This window comes from Neolamprologus brichardi, chromosome 18 (genome assembly GCF_056152115.1).
Source record: "Neolamprologus brichardi isolate AB-2024 chromosome 18, ASM5615211v1, whole genome shotgun sequence".
Lineage (NCBI taxonomy): Eukaryota > Metazoa > Chordata > Actinopteri > Cichliformes > Cichlidae > Neolamprologus > Neolamprologus brichardi.
In genome coordinates this window covers 2,525,001-2,542,492 of record NC_142121.1, presented here as the reverse complement: position 1 = coordinate 2,542,492, position 17,492 = coordinate 2,525,001, and the positions used below count along the sequence as shown (strand labels likewise).

Genomic DNA, 17,492 nt, shown 5'->3' with positions numbered 1-17,492 from the left:
GGGAGAAGACAGGAGAAGGAAATTTTATTTTAAGCATCAGTTAGCTGTGACTGCACAAAGATTAATGAGTCCAACGGTTAGGGGTGTACGACTGTGGAACTCACTTCATTATAATTTAAAGAGTTGTATAAATTTACATTGTTTTAAAAAGTGTTACATGCTTAAAACGATAACTCAATATGAAGAATGTGAATGAAATTGGAGTTCATTGAAAAAGGATCCATTATAATTTTTTGTTTTATTTATTTTAATTTTTATTTTTCTCCTTGTTACTATGTGGAGTGGTGTATTCTGATTGTAAATGTGTTGTTTGGTTTGGGTTAGGAAGCAGATGGCTGCTGAATGCCACACAATTCTTAAGAATAAGAGAAAACTCAGGTCAAATAGTAAAACATGGGACGTGAGCAGGAGGCAGAGGGTTCAATGCCTTTTATCATTATTTCATCATTCTTGAAGCAGAGTTCATGCTTGTAACTGTCATTGTGTTATTAAAGTGAAAAGCCACAGCTAACGGTGTGGAGGCTGCAGAGCAGAAAGCCACACAGCCCGTCTGCTGCAGGAGAGCAAGTTTTGATTGGCTGTCAACATCTTTTTTCTCTCTTCTAATAACCACTGAGAACAGATTCATATCTGAAGCTGCACGCTCATCAACTCTCCTCCCTCTTTGTACTTTAGATTTTCTGTTGTTGTCAGTAAACCTTTCCCCCACTGAGCCCTCCACCCACACACAGCTGAACTGAGTACAATCACCCACCTGAGTCTAGGTCTTAAAATGACACAGAGGAGTTTCTTTAAAAATCAGGTGTTAGTGTTGTTAATATCTGTCAGGACAGTTAGAGGAGCATCATCATTAAAAACGATGAAAAACTTATTTAGTATCAGTGTAGCAGTCTATTTAGACAAAACAACGTTTATTGTTGTTTTTCAGAAAGTCAAGAGCACGCGTATACAATATTAACACATGAAGAGAGAAATTCATTTTTAGTCATATTCCTGTTTCCTGTTTCCTGCTCATCATGGCCTGTTGTGAGTGAAAACTTAACATTGTTCTCAGACAAACAAACATCAGAATCGATGTCAAACATGAGAAGCAAAGTCTAAACAGTTCTGGCAAACAATGATCAGCAGAGAGTCCACAGCACTACACCAGACTCTTCACCTGTTGAAGGTCCTTTTGTAGCCCTGGTAGTGTTTATTCTCTTCCTCCTGGTGTCAAGGGGCAGATATCAGTCTTGCTGTTGGGTTAAACACCATCCAGCTCTCATAGAGTAACTGAGATTGTGCTGGGAGACCCTGGAAACCTTCTGGACATTGAACATATTGATGCGCCATCCTGGAGTTGGATTACCTGAGAAGAAACGTTAGAGGACTCCATCTGTTAAACCATTCCTGTTTTGATGCTTCTCTCATTGTTGCTCATTTAGTGCACCTGTGCACCAAAGCAGTTACAGCTGATAAACAACCTCCTACTTAACGGACCAGATCAGTACCCAGAGGTTTTAAATAAGTTGATGCTCGGACATGTTTGTATCTTTGAAACTTTGTGATCTGCTCTCACATTTTAAATAAAGTTCTGCTTTGAATGATGACTTTGTAAAAACTAAGCCTGCAGAGATTCTGCTGGAAACACAGTCGACTGCAGCTTTTTGTCACGTCCACATGCAGCCTCCTGCTCTCCTCCACTTCCAGCTGAAGTGAACTTCATCTTCAACCAGCTGTCTGGATCTCTTTGGACTTCCTGTGACTCACCACAGGATGGCGCTCCTTCTCTTTGAGTCTTCATTTTAAACTTTATGCTGTGAAGAAAATGCCTTTAGTCAGACGGCAGTCTTATCTGTGGGCTGCAGGGATTAATAGGGCTTCATGGTCTCTCCTTTGAGTCCATGAAAGTTCATTTGTCAGCTCTGAGTTGAGGATTTGAGCTGTTTCTGTTATTATTATTATTATTATTCACACAAACACTGTTGTTGCTGTTTGTTGGACTCACGTTTCTGCACAGCTGAATGATTCTGCTGTAAAAACTGAGTCAACATGTTGCCTTTGTGTTACTTTTGTTTCATCTGCATATTTTCAACGTTTATTTTCAGATTTCACTTTTTACAGTGAGACATGTTAAATGTTCAAAGATTTTTGGAACATCCATAAAAAGACAGTGATATTCAGTATTTGTGTCAGTGATCATTTACTAACAGAGATGAGAAGAGAGACCGAATGTTTAATAATCCACATTTAACTCTTTCCCTCTCTGAAGCAGTTGAGGATGCTATGTTGTTCTTTCTTTGTGAATTTTCACGTTTAAATGTAGTTTTCACAGATTTTTGTGTTGTTGATGATCTGGGAGCAGACACACAAACACTCAAACAAGTTCAGATGAGGGTTTGTGGGACGACAGGAGGAGAGAAGTTTCAGTGAGGTGTGTACGACTGCAGCTCTGCTTCCTGATCTCAGCTCTGGATAGTCACGTTTTGGGGGATTCAGCAAATTTGGGCAGTTTTCTAGAAATGAGAGCTTCTCCATCCAAAGTGGGATGGATGTGGTCTCTGCTAACATGAACTGGTTTCTCCCAGAAAGATTCCCAGTTATCTCTGAAGCCCACATGACTTTTTGGACACTTTGGTTCCTGCTGGTCTGATTGTGGAGGCCCAGAGAAAACTATGAAGTCTGACATTGTTTTGGTAAAGTTACACATGACTAGTAGTAGAATCAAATTCTTCATCTTTAAATCTTTATTATTCACACTTACAAACACAACTACACTGTTTGACATTTGAAAATCCAACAAAAATTAAAAAAAAAAACAAATAAAAGAGAAAAATATACTTGAGTAAAAAGCCAAAATAAGCACAACACATCATAACAAACATTTGTGAACACTGATCAAAGTGATGAATGAGATGAAACGTCGCGAGCATTCGCTGGGCACAGAGTGCGGATCCAGTTTGCTCCGCCTCCATTACGGATAATTATGCGTGGAAGTAGTGACGTTTTAGTTTTGTGAAAAGAAGGAAAAGTGAGTGTCGTTATATTATCATTCAGTTTGAGAGTTACAACAGAAAGTTATATATTTATTCTTTTTACGTGGTATCAGACGGGATTATTTAAAATAATGAAGGGCATTTTTCCTGATAATTATTTTTATATTCCTGTAACTTCATACAACCGTATAAAGACTTCATGACCTCCAAAGTTTCAGGAGTAGTTCATCATTATAAGAAGTGAACTAAAAATCAAGTATGTGGGATCCTGTTTGTCCGTGACTTGGAGAGGCCACGCAGGGGAAACCAATTCTGTCGGGGACACGTACCACGGCACGACACATGGCCAAACAGGTCCGTGGGTCAAAACAAAAAACATACTTGTGTTAAGCTAATCACACAAAATTCAGTCTCAGGTTAAATGTGATAGAATCAGCTCACACACTGATGGATGTCATGAAGCCGTGTTTGCATTTATTTACACTGCTTCCACTCTGGATGTCTATTTATGTTAAGCTATTAAAGGGTCCATTCTACAACATTTGAGCTGCACTTGTGTTTTCAGAACCAAAGAGTTTTTGAAATCTGCACAAAATTGCATTTTAAATAACTTTTTGAATGTTACTTTAAATACTTAGATTTAAAGATCAGTATGGCTGAACTGTGGAATATTTTGGGCGCAGCTTAAGTGATTTGTCTTTAACATTTTAGTATGAACTTGTACAAAATGCAGCAAGACATTAAAATCTGTTTTATTGAATATAAAATCGACTGTATCAGATTCACATGGATGCTGGCAGATATCCAAATTTACGACATCGGTATCGGACATAAAAAAGTGTTATCACGCCATCTCTAATATGGTATCATGGTCTGCAGTGGGTGACTGGAATTTCCATAAGGCTCCTGAACCTACCTGGGATCCGCCCCTGGGCAGGGCCAACTCCTCCAGCTCCTGCACACCTGGAGCCTATTGCAGGCAATCAAGCCAGAGGGATTTAAGCCACACGTTGATGTTCATTCACTGCCAGTTCGTCATCAACACATGTTGGTAACAGGCCTTATACTTCAAGTTCTTGCTGTGATTTAGCTTGTTAATCAGACTCTCTTGTAGTGATGGTGAGATGAAGCCTCATGATGAACTGAAGCTTTCCACCCAATTGGTCGACTCATGGTTCGAAGCATTGTGATGATTCATTTGCTCTACTGCGCCATCAAGTGGACAATTCAAGTGAAGGCTCTGTGATTATAATGATGTGTAAACCTCTAAACTGAATAAATAAATTGCTTTCTTGGTTATTTATCCTGAATATTGTCTCAGTATGTGTGATACAAAAGAGAAAGTGGAAACTATCAGGACAGAGTTTTGGTATGTTTGTGTAACTGTTTGCCTCAGACAGTCAGTCAATAGTATAATTCAGATCATAGATCAGTACATTTGCATATTTTTATAACTATAAAAAGAAAGCTGACACTTTCGAGACTTTATCTAATGTGTAAGCATCACAGCAGATGCCTTAGATTAGAATCAGTGAGCTGTCGGCTTTCAGTCCCGACCGTGTCCGTGCTGTCTGGTGAGAAAGGTGACATTTCACTGATTCTGACGCGTCAGCGCTTTGTTGTTTTTGCACGTCTGCACGTCTTTGTGCAGAATTGGTGTACCTGCTCTCACTTGCTGTTTTAGCTGTTTGGTGGTGGTTGAAATGTAGTAATATTTATATTAAAAATCGATTCAGGATTTTAATGAATCGATATCACGTTATCCAAGCTAGAATCGATTTTAATCGATAATCAAAACCCGCTAGTACCTGTGTAATCATGCTTATGTACATCTGGATAATGACACAAACTAGTATTTGGCGCTTCACTTTTTAATAAACTAAAAGACAGAAATCAGATTATAGGATCTGTAGTGTTGTTTATTTATATTATGGTGCTTATCATTTGTGATATTTATTACTGTGTGCATACTTTATTAGGAGAGATAAAATAAAATAAAAAATCTCTTCCTTCATGGTTCCATCGATTAAGGAAATGCTCAAGTAACTATGTAACACGTACGTAATCCAATTCCACAACACAGTGTGACGGGAAATCAGCTGTTTTTCTGTCCATTTTATTTCGAATCTGGCGCGAACCGGTGAACCAGTCCCTGAATCAGTCACGTGGTACGGACTCCCGCGAGGCCTCGAACGTCACTGCATACGTAATCAAAGCAAGCCTCGATACGCGCTTCACAGACACGCCCCCGAGATTACCCGACACACGATTCGACGCTTCGACACACAGGACACATCACTACTCTCTTGTGCTGCAGTTGCTGTATTCACCTTGGCTCACACTCCACCTCCAGACTCAGGATACCAAGCAATCATTTTGAAAATCTCTCTGTGCCTCACCTGCCATCACACTCCATCTGAAGCCCCGGATCTCAGGTCAGCCTTTCTACGCCACTCAGCCCCCCCTGGATTCTCTCACCCCCCTCTCAACACTCCACGTCCCCTACTGCAAGTAAGAATTGCTACCCTTACAACTTGCCACTTCAGAGCTGCCTCCACTACCTCCCTAACCCCACTATCTTCTCTCTTTAGTGTGACTGTTCCCTGCTCAGCTCCACTCTGCATCCCGTTCCCTCGCCCTAGCCACGTTTCCCAGGCCACGCCTCGTCAAACTCCACGTCTTATTGTTTTTTGTCTTTGCTACGTTTTTTGCACTACGCCTAATAAATTGTCACATCATCTGCTCTCTCAGCTCTGGGTTTCTGCACCTGAGTCCTGTTCAGTACAGGCCACTCGGCCCCGTGACACATGGATATGCTTCACTCCCGGTTTCATTCAGTTTATACCATTTGCTCTTCAATTAGACTCCATCAGAACATTTTCACAACAACTTTCATTGAAGCATAATCCCTTTAATTCAGGTTGTATAGAAATACTTTTTCTTTAAAACTCAGTTACATGGTCACAATATACTCAAAACAATTTATTTTTATTAAATCATATATTTGTAAAGTCAGACATCGTTTGGCTTCTCTCCCATCTTTCCACACATGCCAAGCTCAGACTCTCATCTTCAGGCCTGTTTTTAGAATCATCATTAGAAATTATATTTTCTTATTATTATTAGTTTTTTTATATCAGTTAAACTTATACCTGGTTATATTTTTATCAGTATCAAGCAATTAAACACAATTAACCATCATTAAAAACCACATAAATTGTGATTCTGTGTTTAATCATTAATACACTTGATACCTCTTAGTCAAAAACATGTATAATCTTGGGTTGGTGACACATTTCTTATCTTCCACATTCCTGCAGACACAGAACTGCCGAGGTTGAAGCCGGATCATGTGCACACACACATAATATTCAGACATTAGAACAGCCATTTTCACTATTAACTTATTAAGCAAAATTATACTTTCATTTATCTTTGATCAAGAATTATGATCCTTTGCCATTAGCAAATGTGGAAAAGCTCTATTTTAACACATGATGCTGGATGTTCTGACCGGGGACAGCTGCAGGGACTTCAGCTTCTCTCTGCCCCACGTCTCTCGACATGCTTTGGTTGTTCTGAGCAGGGAGAAGAAAATTATTCACTTTGATTATTAGGGATGAACTGTGGCCAATGCTGACCACACATAGAAACTGCAGACAAAAAGTGATTACACTGATTATGTCATGGATATCGGGGAGGATACAGGCGCAGACAGCACAGGTTTTATTTACAATATATATACATGTGGAGGGGAAATCCGGGGTTCCACACGTCCAGGAAAAGGAAAGTTCAGGAAAAGAGAGAGCAAATCAATAAACACATGTGGGCTTGTGGGACCAGTCAGGCAGACACAGGGACCACGACAGATTACTCTGATCACACTACTCTGCTACAGATAGACGATACAGTGCCAACGTCACAAACACAGAGTTGGTTGGAGTCACACTCACACAGACACTTGGACACCAAAAAGAACAACATACAGGAAGAAATACCTACAAGCTTTTGTATCAGTCCCTTAAAAAAACATTTCACTAAGAACCAGAACGACTTCAGTATCTGTAACGAATTTGGGCTGTTTCATCAACGACTACATTTGTAGGCAAATCAACATCAGAGTTCACACTTTTGTGAAATCTCAGATCAACAGAACCACTGGTCTGAAATCAGCTCTCACCTTTAACAGTAACCTGAACAGTAGCTTCAATCACGCCCAGACTAGACATGGCCACACATGTGTAGTTAGCTGATTCTTGAATGTTGGTGAGCTCCAGCACACTGCGCCCTAATGGCATCTCGTCTTCTTCGGTCAGGTCCACCCGGCCTTTGGTCCACTTGATAAATGGCAATGGTGAGCCCACTGCTACACATGTGAGACTGACACTGTCGCCTGCCATCACTTCCTGGTTGGAGGGTTGAATGGAGAACCTGGGCGGGATTCTTCGTACTAACGAAATAAAAAGAAAAAGGAATATGTGAGGTCATTATAATGCTTTTTGTGACGTTATGAATAGTTACGCCACATACAGGGTAAAAGCCCATCAGGGCTGATCGCTTCTGTCCAGATGTGCAGAAGAGAATAATGGAATAACATAACAAGCACATTTAAAGCAGGTCTCACAGTGTGAGAACAGTGTTTGATCGCTCATCCATAAAACAGCCTCTATGACACACGACTGTATGCTTTTAACGAAATCATGAAATGTTAGCCGAGCCCATCTCTTTCTTACCAAAACACTAATAAGCATTTTATAATCAATAATGAGGAGTGATTTGTCTCCCTGTGTCAGGGGCAGCTAAAGTTATACGAGAAGATGCCATTAAAACACTGTCTGCACATTCCCACAGTGGGGCTTAAATCAAACCATGAGGGGCGAGGGTTTAAACAGTTGTGTGATTTCATGAGATAACACAATGACCTTATTGATTAACTCCACAAGTGAGAGACACATTAGACTTTACCTCGTACGTAGAGATTGGCGGGACCAGAGTAACGCACACCAAGGCTGTTTGTGGCGACACATTCATATTTCCCCTGATCCGAATCCTCACTGTTCTGAATTTGCAGCGTTCCTGTGTAAAGAATTAGTGAATTCAGCAGTTTGATAGTGACTTGCTAGAGAGTCAGTAGCCAACTGTAACCCAGTATAACCCAGTTCATGATCAGACAGGATTACAGGTTTGGCAATAAAATACTTAAAGCAATACAAACATCCAGCAGATCAGGAAAGTTATAAAACATCTTCTTTACCTTTCTTTGTTAAGAGATGTTAAATTGCAATGGAGCTGCATTTAAAAAAGAAAAAAAAACCTTTCCTGTGCTCTCATTTTCCCCAACATGAATTTCTGAAAGCCAGTGATTGTTTTGGAAGCGCTGCAAGATGTTTTAATCTTCATTAAACATTAATGTATGTAGTGTTTCTGTAATGTTTGAATCCACTGTTCTCAATAAATAAATCCCCAATAAGAATAGTATGAGCAAACATTCACATACATCTCCACACACACATGCCTCAGTCGGTGCATAGATCATTTCAAGAATGGCATGATGGACTTTTTTTAGTAACAGCATTCAGACGTGTTATTGTGGTTGGAAAAAGCTGTGTTTGAGTCTGTTTGTCCTTGCACTGATTGCTCTGTCCCGTTTCCATGAGGGCAACAGTTCAAACAGGGAGTGGCCAGGATGTGAGGTATCTATTATAATGTTCTGAGCTTTATTAAGACAGCGGGTGTTGTGTAGATCTTCCAGTGTGGGGAGAAGGCAGCCAGTTTGGGCGCTGTTAATAATCCCTTGGACAGCTTTCCTCTGAACCACTGTGCAGCTAGTGTACCAGATGCATATGCAATAGGTTAGTACACTCTCGATGGTGGCTCTGTTGGAGGGCGTTTCTATTTTTGTGCAAAGTTAACTGAACCTTGTGTTATATTAACATAATAATAAAATAATATTAGAATATGGGAACACAAATTTTAGTCTAACTTCTTTTAATTCTAATTATACTCGGCTTGAATCTGGAGAAAAAGAAGAAAAATGTATATCTCTATTTTCTGTTGCCTCCATTGTACAGGGGGACTGTGACTATAAACAGGAAAATGATTAGGGAAGAGGTTAAAGTGGATTCAGCAGGTGGAGGAAGCCTAGAATCAGCTGTAGTGTTTCAGTGTGGGGAAAAGAATCATAACTCAGTCATTTCGATTGAGAGGTCCAGTAGATTTTCTTAGTGTGCAGCTGACCTGCTGCTGTGGACGTACACAGCTGAATTCAACCAGATGTCAGCAGATGTTTCATGAGTTGGCTGATTTCCTCCTGTACACTGACAGTACGCTGTTTATGCTGTGTGTTTTCTAGATTGTATAAAGTTTCTATGAAGGCGGAATTCGGTGAATGAATCTCAATCTCTGGATGACATAATGACATCAGTTGAACTCATGAATGAATCTAACGATGTCTGAAAATGCTGTTTATAACTGTGGAAACGTAAACTGCATTGGTGGCACAAAAGACTGATCAACTTCCAGCTTGAATCTTTTCCATCAGCAACAGCAACATCTTTGTTTTACTCAACAGAACTCTTGCTGAGCTGCCTCTCTGTGACCAGCTGCAGCTCCTACAGAAAACTGAGGATTATTTATTATGCTGAAAATTCTTCATCTGTATATCTGTAAGGTTACAGACGCAGTCATCGCTGTCAAAGACTGCAGGAAACGGCCCTCCAACATCCGAGTTACTTTTAAAGTGGCAGCTGTCCTGGTTTGACCAATAAAGCTCACAAGAAGAATTCATCCAAATAATCAAAGTGAAGCTGAATAAAACATTCATGCCTTTAATGGTGAAAGTGTATAAAAGAAATGGTACAGGAACAAAGATCTGAAAGCTGCTTTGCAACATTCTCAGTATGCCACGCAAATTAAAACCTTAGAGATATTAAATCAGATAATTTTAAAGTCTACCTGAGCGAAGCTGTTTGAGGCGCCCGTCGCTGCTGCTGATATTCACAGGAAGCATGTCCTTGAACCACGAGATCTCTGGGTCTGGGTTTCCACTGGCAGCGCACAGCATTGTGGCAGTTTTGTTTTTTTCAACAACTTTAAGCTGGGGGCCCAAAACAATGGAGGGAAATTCGTGGGGGATGTTGTCCTCTGAAAAATGCAAACGGCAGGTTTAGTACAACCACCGACCCTGAGAGCACCACAGACAGACTGATGATCACTGTTGTGATCAACAGTTGATAAACTGTTGTGAGAGGAGCTGACTGCAGCAAATATGTTGAGCTGGTAAAGACAAAGGCAGCAAATATATTTCAGATGCCACAAAATTAGTGTAAGAGCAGAAGATACCAAAGAGTGATACTTTAGATCGTCTGCTCTTTGTGATGAGGTTGGAAAGTAGAATGTTTTTTGTAACTGATGATAATGGTGAGTTATTAACAACACAAGGAGTCTGAAGTTTAGACAGAAGAAGGATCATTTCAGTCTGCTGATGCGTACAAAGCTGCCTTAGGCTTACAGTACAGTAACTAACCAATAACCCATCTTATGATAACCAACGTAACAGAACTTAAACTAAAATGTAGGATTCCCGTTTTCTTTCCCTAAAACACTAACCCCGATGTGATGTCCTACTCGTTTAGTCCCTCTTTAAACTCTGGCACTCTCCTGGTTTTTTTTCTGGTGTTTGTTTGTTTGTTTGTTTGTTTGTTTGTTGTGGAGTCGCAGTATTTCTTATATTTTGATCATTTAAATCATGTGATTCTTCTAAAAGAAATTCTCCTGCTATTCTCCTTATTAAATGTGAGAAAACCACCATGGAAATCTGCTTCTGTAAATCTGTAATTGTAATATGTTTGTCTGACATAGGTCTCTATTTTAAATGATGCATTGAGTCTCAATGCGACCTGTAAACATAAATGTAAATAAATAAAATAAAATAAAACATTTGGTCTTCATTGAAGCTGACATACACGGTGTATTTCATTGAGGTCAGTGGAAACCATAATCATTACGTTAATTATTATTAATTGATGACACTGCTAATACCAGGTGTCCACAGATTTTGGAGCTCTGTTGCATGAATGAATATTTGCTTTTCAGGGGAAAAAAGTATAAAATCTTAAAAAATCCACAGTAGAAGAAAAAGGAGAAGTTTTAAAACAGGACCACAGTGAAAGTTTAAAATAACAGGATCCATTTTTACCTTCCAGCACTTCAAGTCTGGCACTGACGTTGACCTCGCCTGCACTATTACTGGCGATGCACTTGTAAATGGCTGCATCTCTGTATACGCGCAGCGGCTGTATCCGCAGCACCGACCCCAAACCTCCATCAAATTCAATTACCTAGAAGAAGAGCCACAGTAAACAGGAGGTTATTTTTCAAGGCTTCTTTTTCTTTTAGACGACGTTCGCGTCATTACAAGATTTCAATAAAACCCAGTCGTCCTTGCAGACTACACAGAGCTTTCTCTTTCTTATGTCAAAGTGATGAAATAAATGTTTATAATAAATAAATAAACAGCGTGATTCACTGTGGGGGCTCTGTGAATTCGTCATGCATCAGCACCCACCTCAACACGCTGGCTGCTGATCTTCTTGCCTATCTTAAACCAGGTGATTCTGGGTTTTGGCTCTCCTCTGGCCTGGCACACAAATGAAGCAACTCCACCCGAGATGCCCGTCTGATTCACAGGAAATGTGATGAAACTTGGAAGGCCTGATGAAGATGACGTGACAGGACAAATAAGTTACTGACATGGAGGTTCAGAGTGATGGGAGACGTTATCTGTGGGTGTCACTATTCTCCACACACACCCTGAGAAAACCCAGAGAAGCGCTGCTGCTTCACCTGCAGCTCAGTCATGAGACACACGTCCAGTCTGTGTGTTAGTGTCACATTCTTGTCTTTGTTTTGACACATTGTTTAAACCAAAACAAAGTTTAACATTAAACTTTTTAACATTAAAAATGTTTTGTATAACGATGAAACACAATTTTGTGTGATCAGGTAACTGACTGAGCCTCTCTCAAAATTAGGAAAAGGCCACTAATATGTTACTACTATGTTATAATGCTACACTATCTCAGAGACACCTCCAGCTCTTTAGAGTTTTACAGGACATTATGACTGTGCACATGACAACACAGTCTGTGATCCATTGTCTGTGATGCTCCTGTTGTCCTACAGCAATGCTAAAACCAGGACAGTGTAGAAGGTTTGAGTGAGTGCTCTGCTGCAGAGCTCTCTAACTAAGTTCATTTTGGAGGCTTTTACCTTAAATGCTTACACTGAGCTTCAGCCAGAGGCTTACCTCGGCTTTTCTGCAAGTTAAAAGCCAGACTGAAAAAGAAAACAAAACAGAAATAGGAAAAAACACAATGAAAAGGAACAAAAACTGAAGTGTTTCTGGGGACACAATAACCTGACGGACCAGACCTGGACATGACAAACTAACAGTAACCGGCTAAAAGCAAGAATGTATATGTGCATTATATGAATCATGTGATTAATATACACATTGCTTTGAACCTTTTCTCATAACACTAATGAACTGTCTTCTTCTCCTGAACGAGTCTCAGTGCCTCCTAGCTCGGGTCCTTGGAAGACCACAAAGGCCAGAAGTGAGACGCTGTAAAATCAGACAATCTAGCCCAGGGGTGGGCAATCTCAGTCCACGAGGGCCGGTGTCCCTGCAGGTTTTAGATCTCACCTTGGGTCAACACACCTGAATCACATGATTAATTTGTTACCAGGCCTCTGGAGGACTTCAGGACATGTTGGCTGTATCCCAATTCAGGGTCTGCAGCCTTAAAGGCCGCATTTTAAGGCCGTTTACGTCACAGCGACGCGACGAAGGCTGTCCCAATTCAAAGGCTGCTCGAAATGCGGCCCTCAAATGTGTCCTTCATTTCCCTGAATTTCAAGGACGTGGCGGTGTAGACTTCGTGGCCCAACATATCCCAGAATGCATGGGTGTGGATAATTTTGCCGAAAAAAAAGAAAACGGCAGATCGGGGGCGCCCGAAGAGTAAACTTTAAGTGAGTACTGAATATTATGTCACTTATTTATGTGCAAATGTTTAATAACGAAGAACATTAAAACATTCCTGTTGGCCACATGTCGGCAAAGTTATGTGACATTAGTGACGTTTGTACTAACTTGGTTTTAAAGCCTTTACTTTAAAATATACGCCGTTCAATAGCTGCGCTTAATCAGAGAATGATCAAAGCTCATGTAGAAACAAACAAACAAATGAACAAAAGATTTTCTCCTTCATTTCCGTCAAACAAAGCTGTATGAAAGGTTTCTAGCTGTTAGTATCATGGTTGCTAGGCAACCTGGGCAGCACAACGGAGGCTAGACCGTCCCATTTCACAAGCCTCGCACTTCCGGCCTTAGCGGTCTATAAGTACGCGGCCCTTGAGGATCGTTGAGGCTGCAGACCCTGAATTGGGATACAGCCGTTGAGGAGCTAATTTAGCCATTTAAATCTGCTGTGTTGGATCAAGGACACATCTAAAACCTGCAGGACACCGGCCCCCGTGGACTGAGATTGCCCATCCCTGATCTAGCCCATAATGCACTGCCCAGTGTGCCTAGCAACCATGACATCATCCACTAGAAACATTTAAAACTGCATTGTTTGATAGAAATGAAGGAGAAAATCTTAATTTGATATTATTTTTCATTTGCTTTGATTTCACACTGGTATTTGATGTATCTGAGGCACACAGACAGTCATTTTAAGATTAGCTAGCAAACAGTGCGCTAATATACTTCATGAGACCAACGACCAACAAACTTCTGTTTTATAATGTAAATATTTGTCCAAAATGTCATTTATTGTATTAATAAATTAAATTTATTTAATTTAAAAAACTACAGCAGTGAAATTTGACAGGAAACATTCAAGGTGAAATTATTTCTATTTCATATTAATTTAAGTTTTGATCTCAAAGACAAATATTTCTACATCACTACATTTGTCTGAGAGCTGACTTATACGAGCACAAAGAAAACTCGGGTATGCACATACATCCATTATGTTTCTTTATTAAATAAAATGCTGAGCTGTTTGATTTTATCCATAAATTAAATTATTATTGAAAAAACAATGAATGAATGTTGATATTTTTAAACTTGAAGCACCATCCAAATGCAGGTCACACAGGTCCCTCTGACATACACAGAGCACGTGTGACATGTGACCGTAGAAGAGCAGAATTGCACAGCGTGAGGTCAAAGGTCGCAGTGAAGTTGTTCTGGAGTTTGTCTCCGAACAAACAACATCTTGTATATGGACACATTGATCAAAGAAATAAAGTATAAGCATATCTAAATATGGAACTGTTTGTCAAACATGATTCGGACACAAATTGGGAAATAATTGGCGTTTCAAATTTAAATAATGAACGAACGAGCTTCAGGTGAACTCCCTGTTTTTGTTGAACTTGTACGTTCAATAGAACAGCTGGCATCAGACTCTTCTGCACTATGTTTTTGCCCAGTGTTTGGGTTCTAAGTAGGTTTTAAAAAACCTAAATCAACATCTTTTTAGTCTAAAGAAGTTCAGGAAATCCTTTTAAATGTATGACCTGACACCTTAGACACCACAAAAGACAACACAATACATGCTTGTAGCAGTTCCCATAGTCAGGTGGGATACAGGAGGGGTTGGGCTCTTAATTATATTACAGTGACCCTATGACAGCAGTATAGGTGAGGTCCCCAACCCTGTCCCCACAGGGCGGTGCTGCCTGGCTGCCCCCGACACCCAGAGGTACCACAAAAGTAAAAGTCTAATGGAGCGCTTTCTGCTGTGCAGTGCGAGTCTGTTCTACACACTCCACGGCATGAAGGTTTGTTCTCTTCATGTAATCAGTCAAAGTGCAACAAATTAGTGCAATAAGTTGAACATTAAATATCTATATCATTCCTTTAAATGAACAGAGCTCCTTGAAATCTGCTGCAGGTGAGCCACTGATCACTGCACTAATTACAGCATAAAATGCACTTTGTGTCAAAATACTCATGAAGCTCAATGTTTTATTGGATGATGATAAAGCTAAGGTGTAAATGAGGACACTTACTCTCTGCCAGAGACGAGAACAGCATGCAGCTGAGTGAAAACAGGACCAGCAGCCCCCCTCGGGGCAGATGGAACCCTGCCAGGTGAATATTACACACCATGTTCCGCTGGACACGTCCCACTATGTCAAGGTCAAACACCTGAGACAGCAAACACATGCAGAAGAGAGGTACAGAACAATCAAACTTACCACATCTCTGCACACAGGCTGCTCAAAACATTAAGGGAGGAGCCAGAAAGTTGATTCTGTTCTAACTTCTATTCTGTATGTTGTGTTTTCAGTGGGAAAAACATTTAACTCACCTATGCAACTTCTTCAGCCTTAGACACTGAAAACGCAACATCAACGTGCAAAGAATCAACTTTCTGGGATTTCCTTCCCTCTGTGACTGAGCATGTGTCACGACACTGAGGCAAGCATCAGTTCAGAGACATAAACCACTATGAATCCATTTCAGCTGCATTGGTGCAAATTCGAGTAACAACATGTAAACTGAGAAGACAAGAGCAAGGCAAAGTCCCATAATGGTAACACTCTGCTCTTATTCCTCCGCCTGACTTTTCTCTGGTTTACTTTTTGTTATTGTCCTCCTCTCTGCTGATGGCATGAGACAGTATCTGCAGCAGATTCAAGCTCCACAGGTTTTCTGCAGGGAGGAAGAGGAGGAGCGTTGCCAGAGCCCTACAAAGTGACCTCCACCTGCTGAAGCTACTGAGGCATGTTTCTGAGGGTACTCAGGTCTATACTGAGGAAACGTGACAGACATGAAGGAGTCTGGAGGCACAAACATGACCAGTTTGGTGATGGTCAGTGATGGCCTGGGGAAAGGAATGGTTGTGTTAGGCTGTGGAAGAAGATCTCAGCTGACTATATATTTCTTCCATCTGTGTAAATTTTGGACCCTGTTCTCTCATTGATCACACTCAGCATATCATCAGGTGTCTCACTCTCTGTGCAGGTGGAGAGAGCAGGGCTGTCACGATGCCAGAAATGTGGTAATCACAGAATTACACAATACACCATACCTGACTGTCACATGATGATCACAGGTACATAAGTATCAGGTTATTTAAGTCTTTTTAAATCACTGCTGCATTTATTTAAATATTTTCTCTATCAATAATTTTGCGGCAGAAACATTTTTGTCACATGGTTAAAAAAATGTTTAACACAAAAAGTCTTAAGACTTCAGAGAAGTTTTAAAAATTCTGATTATAATTTGGGACACAGATGTTGCAATAATGCGGATACTTGTCAAAGCGGCTGTTTCTTTCTATAAAACCAAACACACAGAAACTATCATATAACACTGTCAGCTGTGATTATGCTAGAAACTGCCAACATGTGTTCATCCACACTGTGATTGTTCGGTTATTAAAACGTTAAAGTTAAAATTTTCCTGTTAGTAAAAGTTCTGCTTATAAACACGTCATGTGTTTGATCCCAGATGAAAAGCTGTATATGTTTAGAAAAGCATAAAGCATGTTAACAGTTTAAATCTTTATAAATATTTGCATGTAAAACAAACAAATGTCAACATTGTATATAAATACAAAACTAAACTCGATGAGAACATTCAGGAACGATAACGGTGAACTTACTGAATCTCCTTTTTGTCTCCTTCTCTCAAAGTGTTTGGTTCTTTATTTATTTTTCAGGGAGTCCTACAACCTACTTTATGTAATTAACAGCAAACAGGAGTCAGGTGACCTGGTAACGGGCAGACGTGGGCGTGGCTAATTGTCCCAGTGTAACAGCTAAAATTTGTTTACATAGTCCTGGCTGTGATCCTGTGTTGCAGATTTCATCATTTTCCTCTAACAGCAGCACAGAGCTGCCAGCATGTTTAATGATTGACAAGATTAAAGACAAAACGTTGCTGTGATCAGTTCACGATAAATCTGATAAATAACTGCTTTAATATAAGTTTGGTCAAGTTGTTCTGGTGTGTATAACTGTGCTCCTCTTATAGAGAACAAATGTGAGATGTTGATTCCTGCCAGCAGAAACCAGCACAGGCTGCTTCATGTGGACTGGAACTAATAACTGCTTTGATATTAGTTGGGGGGAGTTGTTTACACTCTAAAAATTAATTCAGAGGCTTAGTAAATATCACGATGAATACAAGTTAGATGAGCCTGATTAGATGAGCCTGATAAAATCTATGAATATCCTTTTAGTAATTATTTGAGTTTGATAAATTAAAATAAATGTCTAGAATTTCAACGTATGTGTTTGTGTTAAATTAAGGTATTTATTTACATTTATTTCAGACAAAAAATTCATTATTTGGTTCACAGAATACCTTTTTTGCATGTACTTAATATTTTTGTTTGAAATTGAATCTAAATATTTGAGAAATAGGTATCTATACTTATCAGTATCTTGTACAAAAATCATTAATTATTCAAATCAATATTATTTATTGTC

At 39.9% G+C, this 17,492-nt stretch overlaps 1 protein-coding gene across 4 annotated transcripts; it reads right to left on the bottom strand.

Moving 5' to 3' along the window:
* Positions 1 to 6,391: 6,391 nt before the first annotated feature.
* LOC102775804 (receptor-type tyrosine-protein phosphatase F-like) lies at positions 6,392 to 16,742 on the bottom strand. 4 transcript variants are annotated; one of them, XM_035916379.2, is made up of 8 exons: positions 16,664 to 16,742; positions 15,063 to 15,201; positions 11,542 to 11,687; positions 11,173 to 11,314; positions 9,930 to 10,118; positions 7,941 to 8,051; positions 7,156 to 7,425; positions 6,392 to 6,553 (listed from the first exon to the last, which is right to left on the bottom strand). In XM_035916379.2, exons 2-8 carry the CDS (start codon positions 15,160 to 15,162, stop codon positions 6,510 to 6,512), a joined length of 1,002 nt encoding a protein of 333 aa, XP_035772272.2. In that variant the 5' UTR covers positions 15,163 to 15,201; positions 16,664 to 16,742; the 3' UTR covers positions 6,392 to 6,509. The 4 variants fall into 4 exon arrangements, with proteins under 4 accessions (XP_035772272.2, XP_006809677.3, XP_087688092.1 ...); XM_006809614.3 differs by having other exon boundaries at positions 15,063 to 15,182; XM_087831966.1 differs by having other exon boundaries at positions 15,063 to 15,217; positions 16,664 to 16,684.
* Between the last annotated feature and the right edge of the window lie 750 nt (positions 16,743 to 17,492).

Excerpts from the sequence above, each read along its gene's own strand:
- LOC102775804 (XM_087831965.1), bottom strand. The coding sequence starts at position 15,219 with ATGTGTTTGCTGTCTCAGGTGTTTGACCTTGACATAGTGGGACGTGTC. Across the intron at positions 8,052-9,929 it reads CCTCAAACAGCTTCGCTCAG|GAACGCTGCAAATTCAGAAC; the intron begins GTAGACTTTAAA and ends TTCTTTACACAG. Across the intron at positions 7,426-7,940 it reads CGCCAATCTCTACGTACGAG|TACGAAGAATCCCGCCCAGG; the intron begins GTAAAGTCTAAT and ends TTATTTCGTTAG.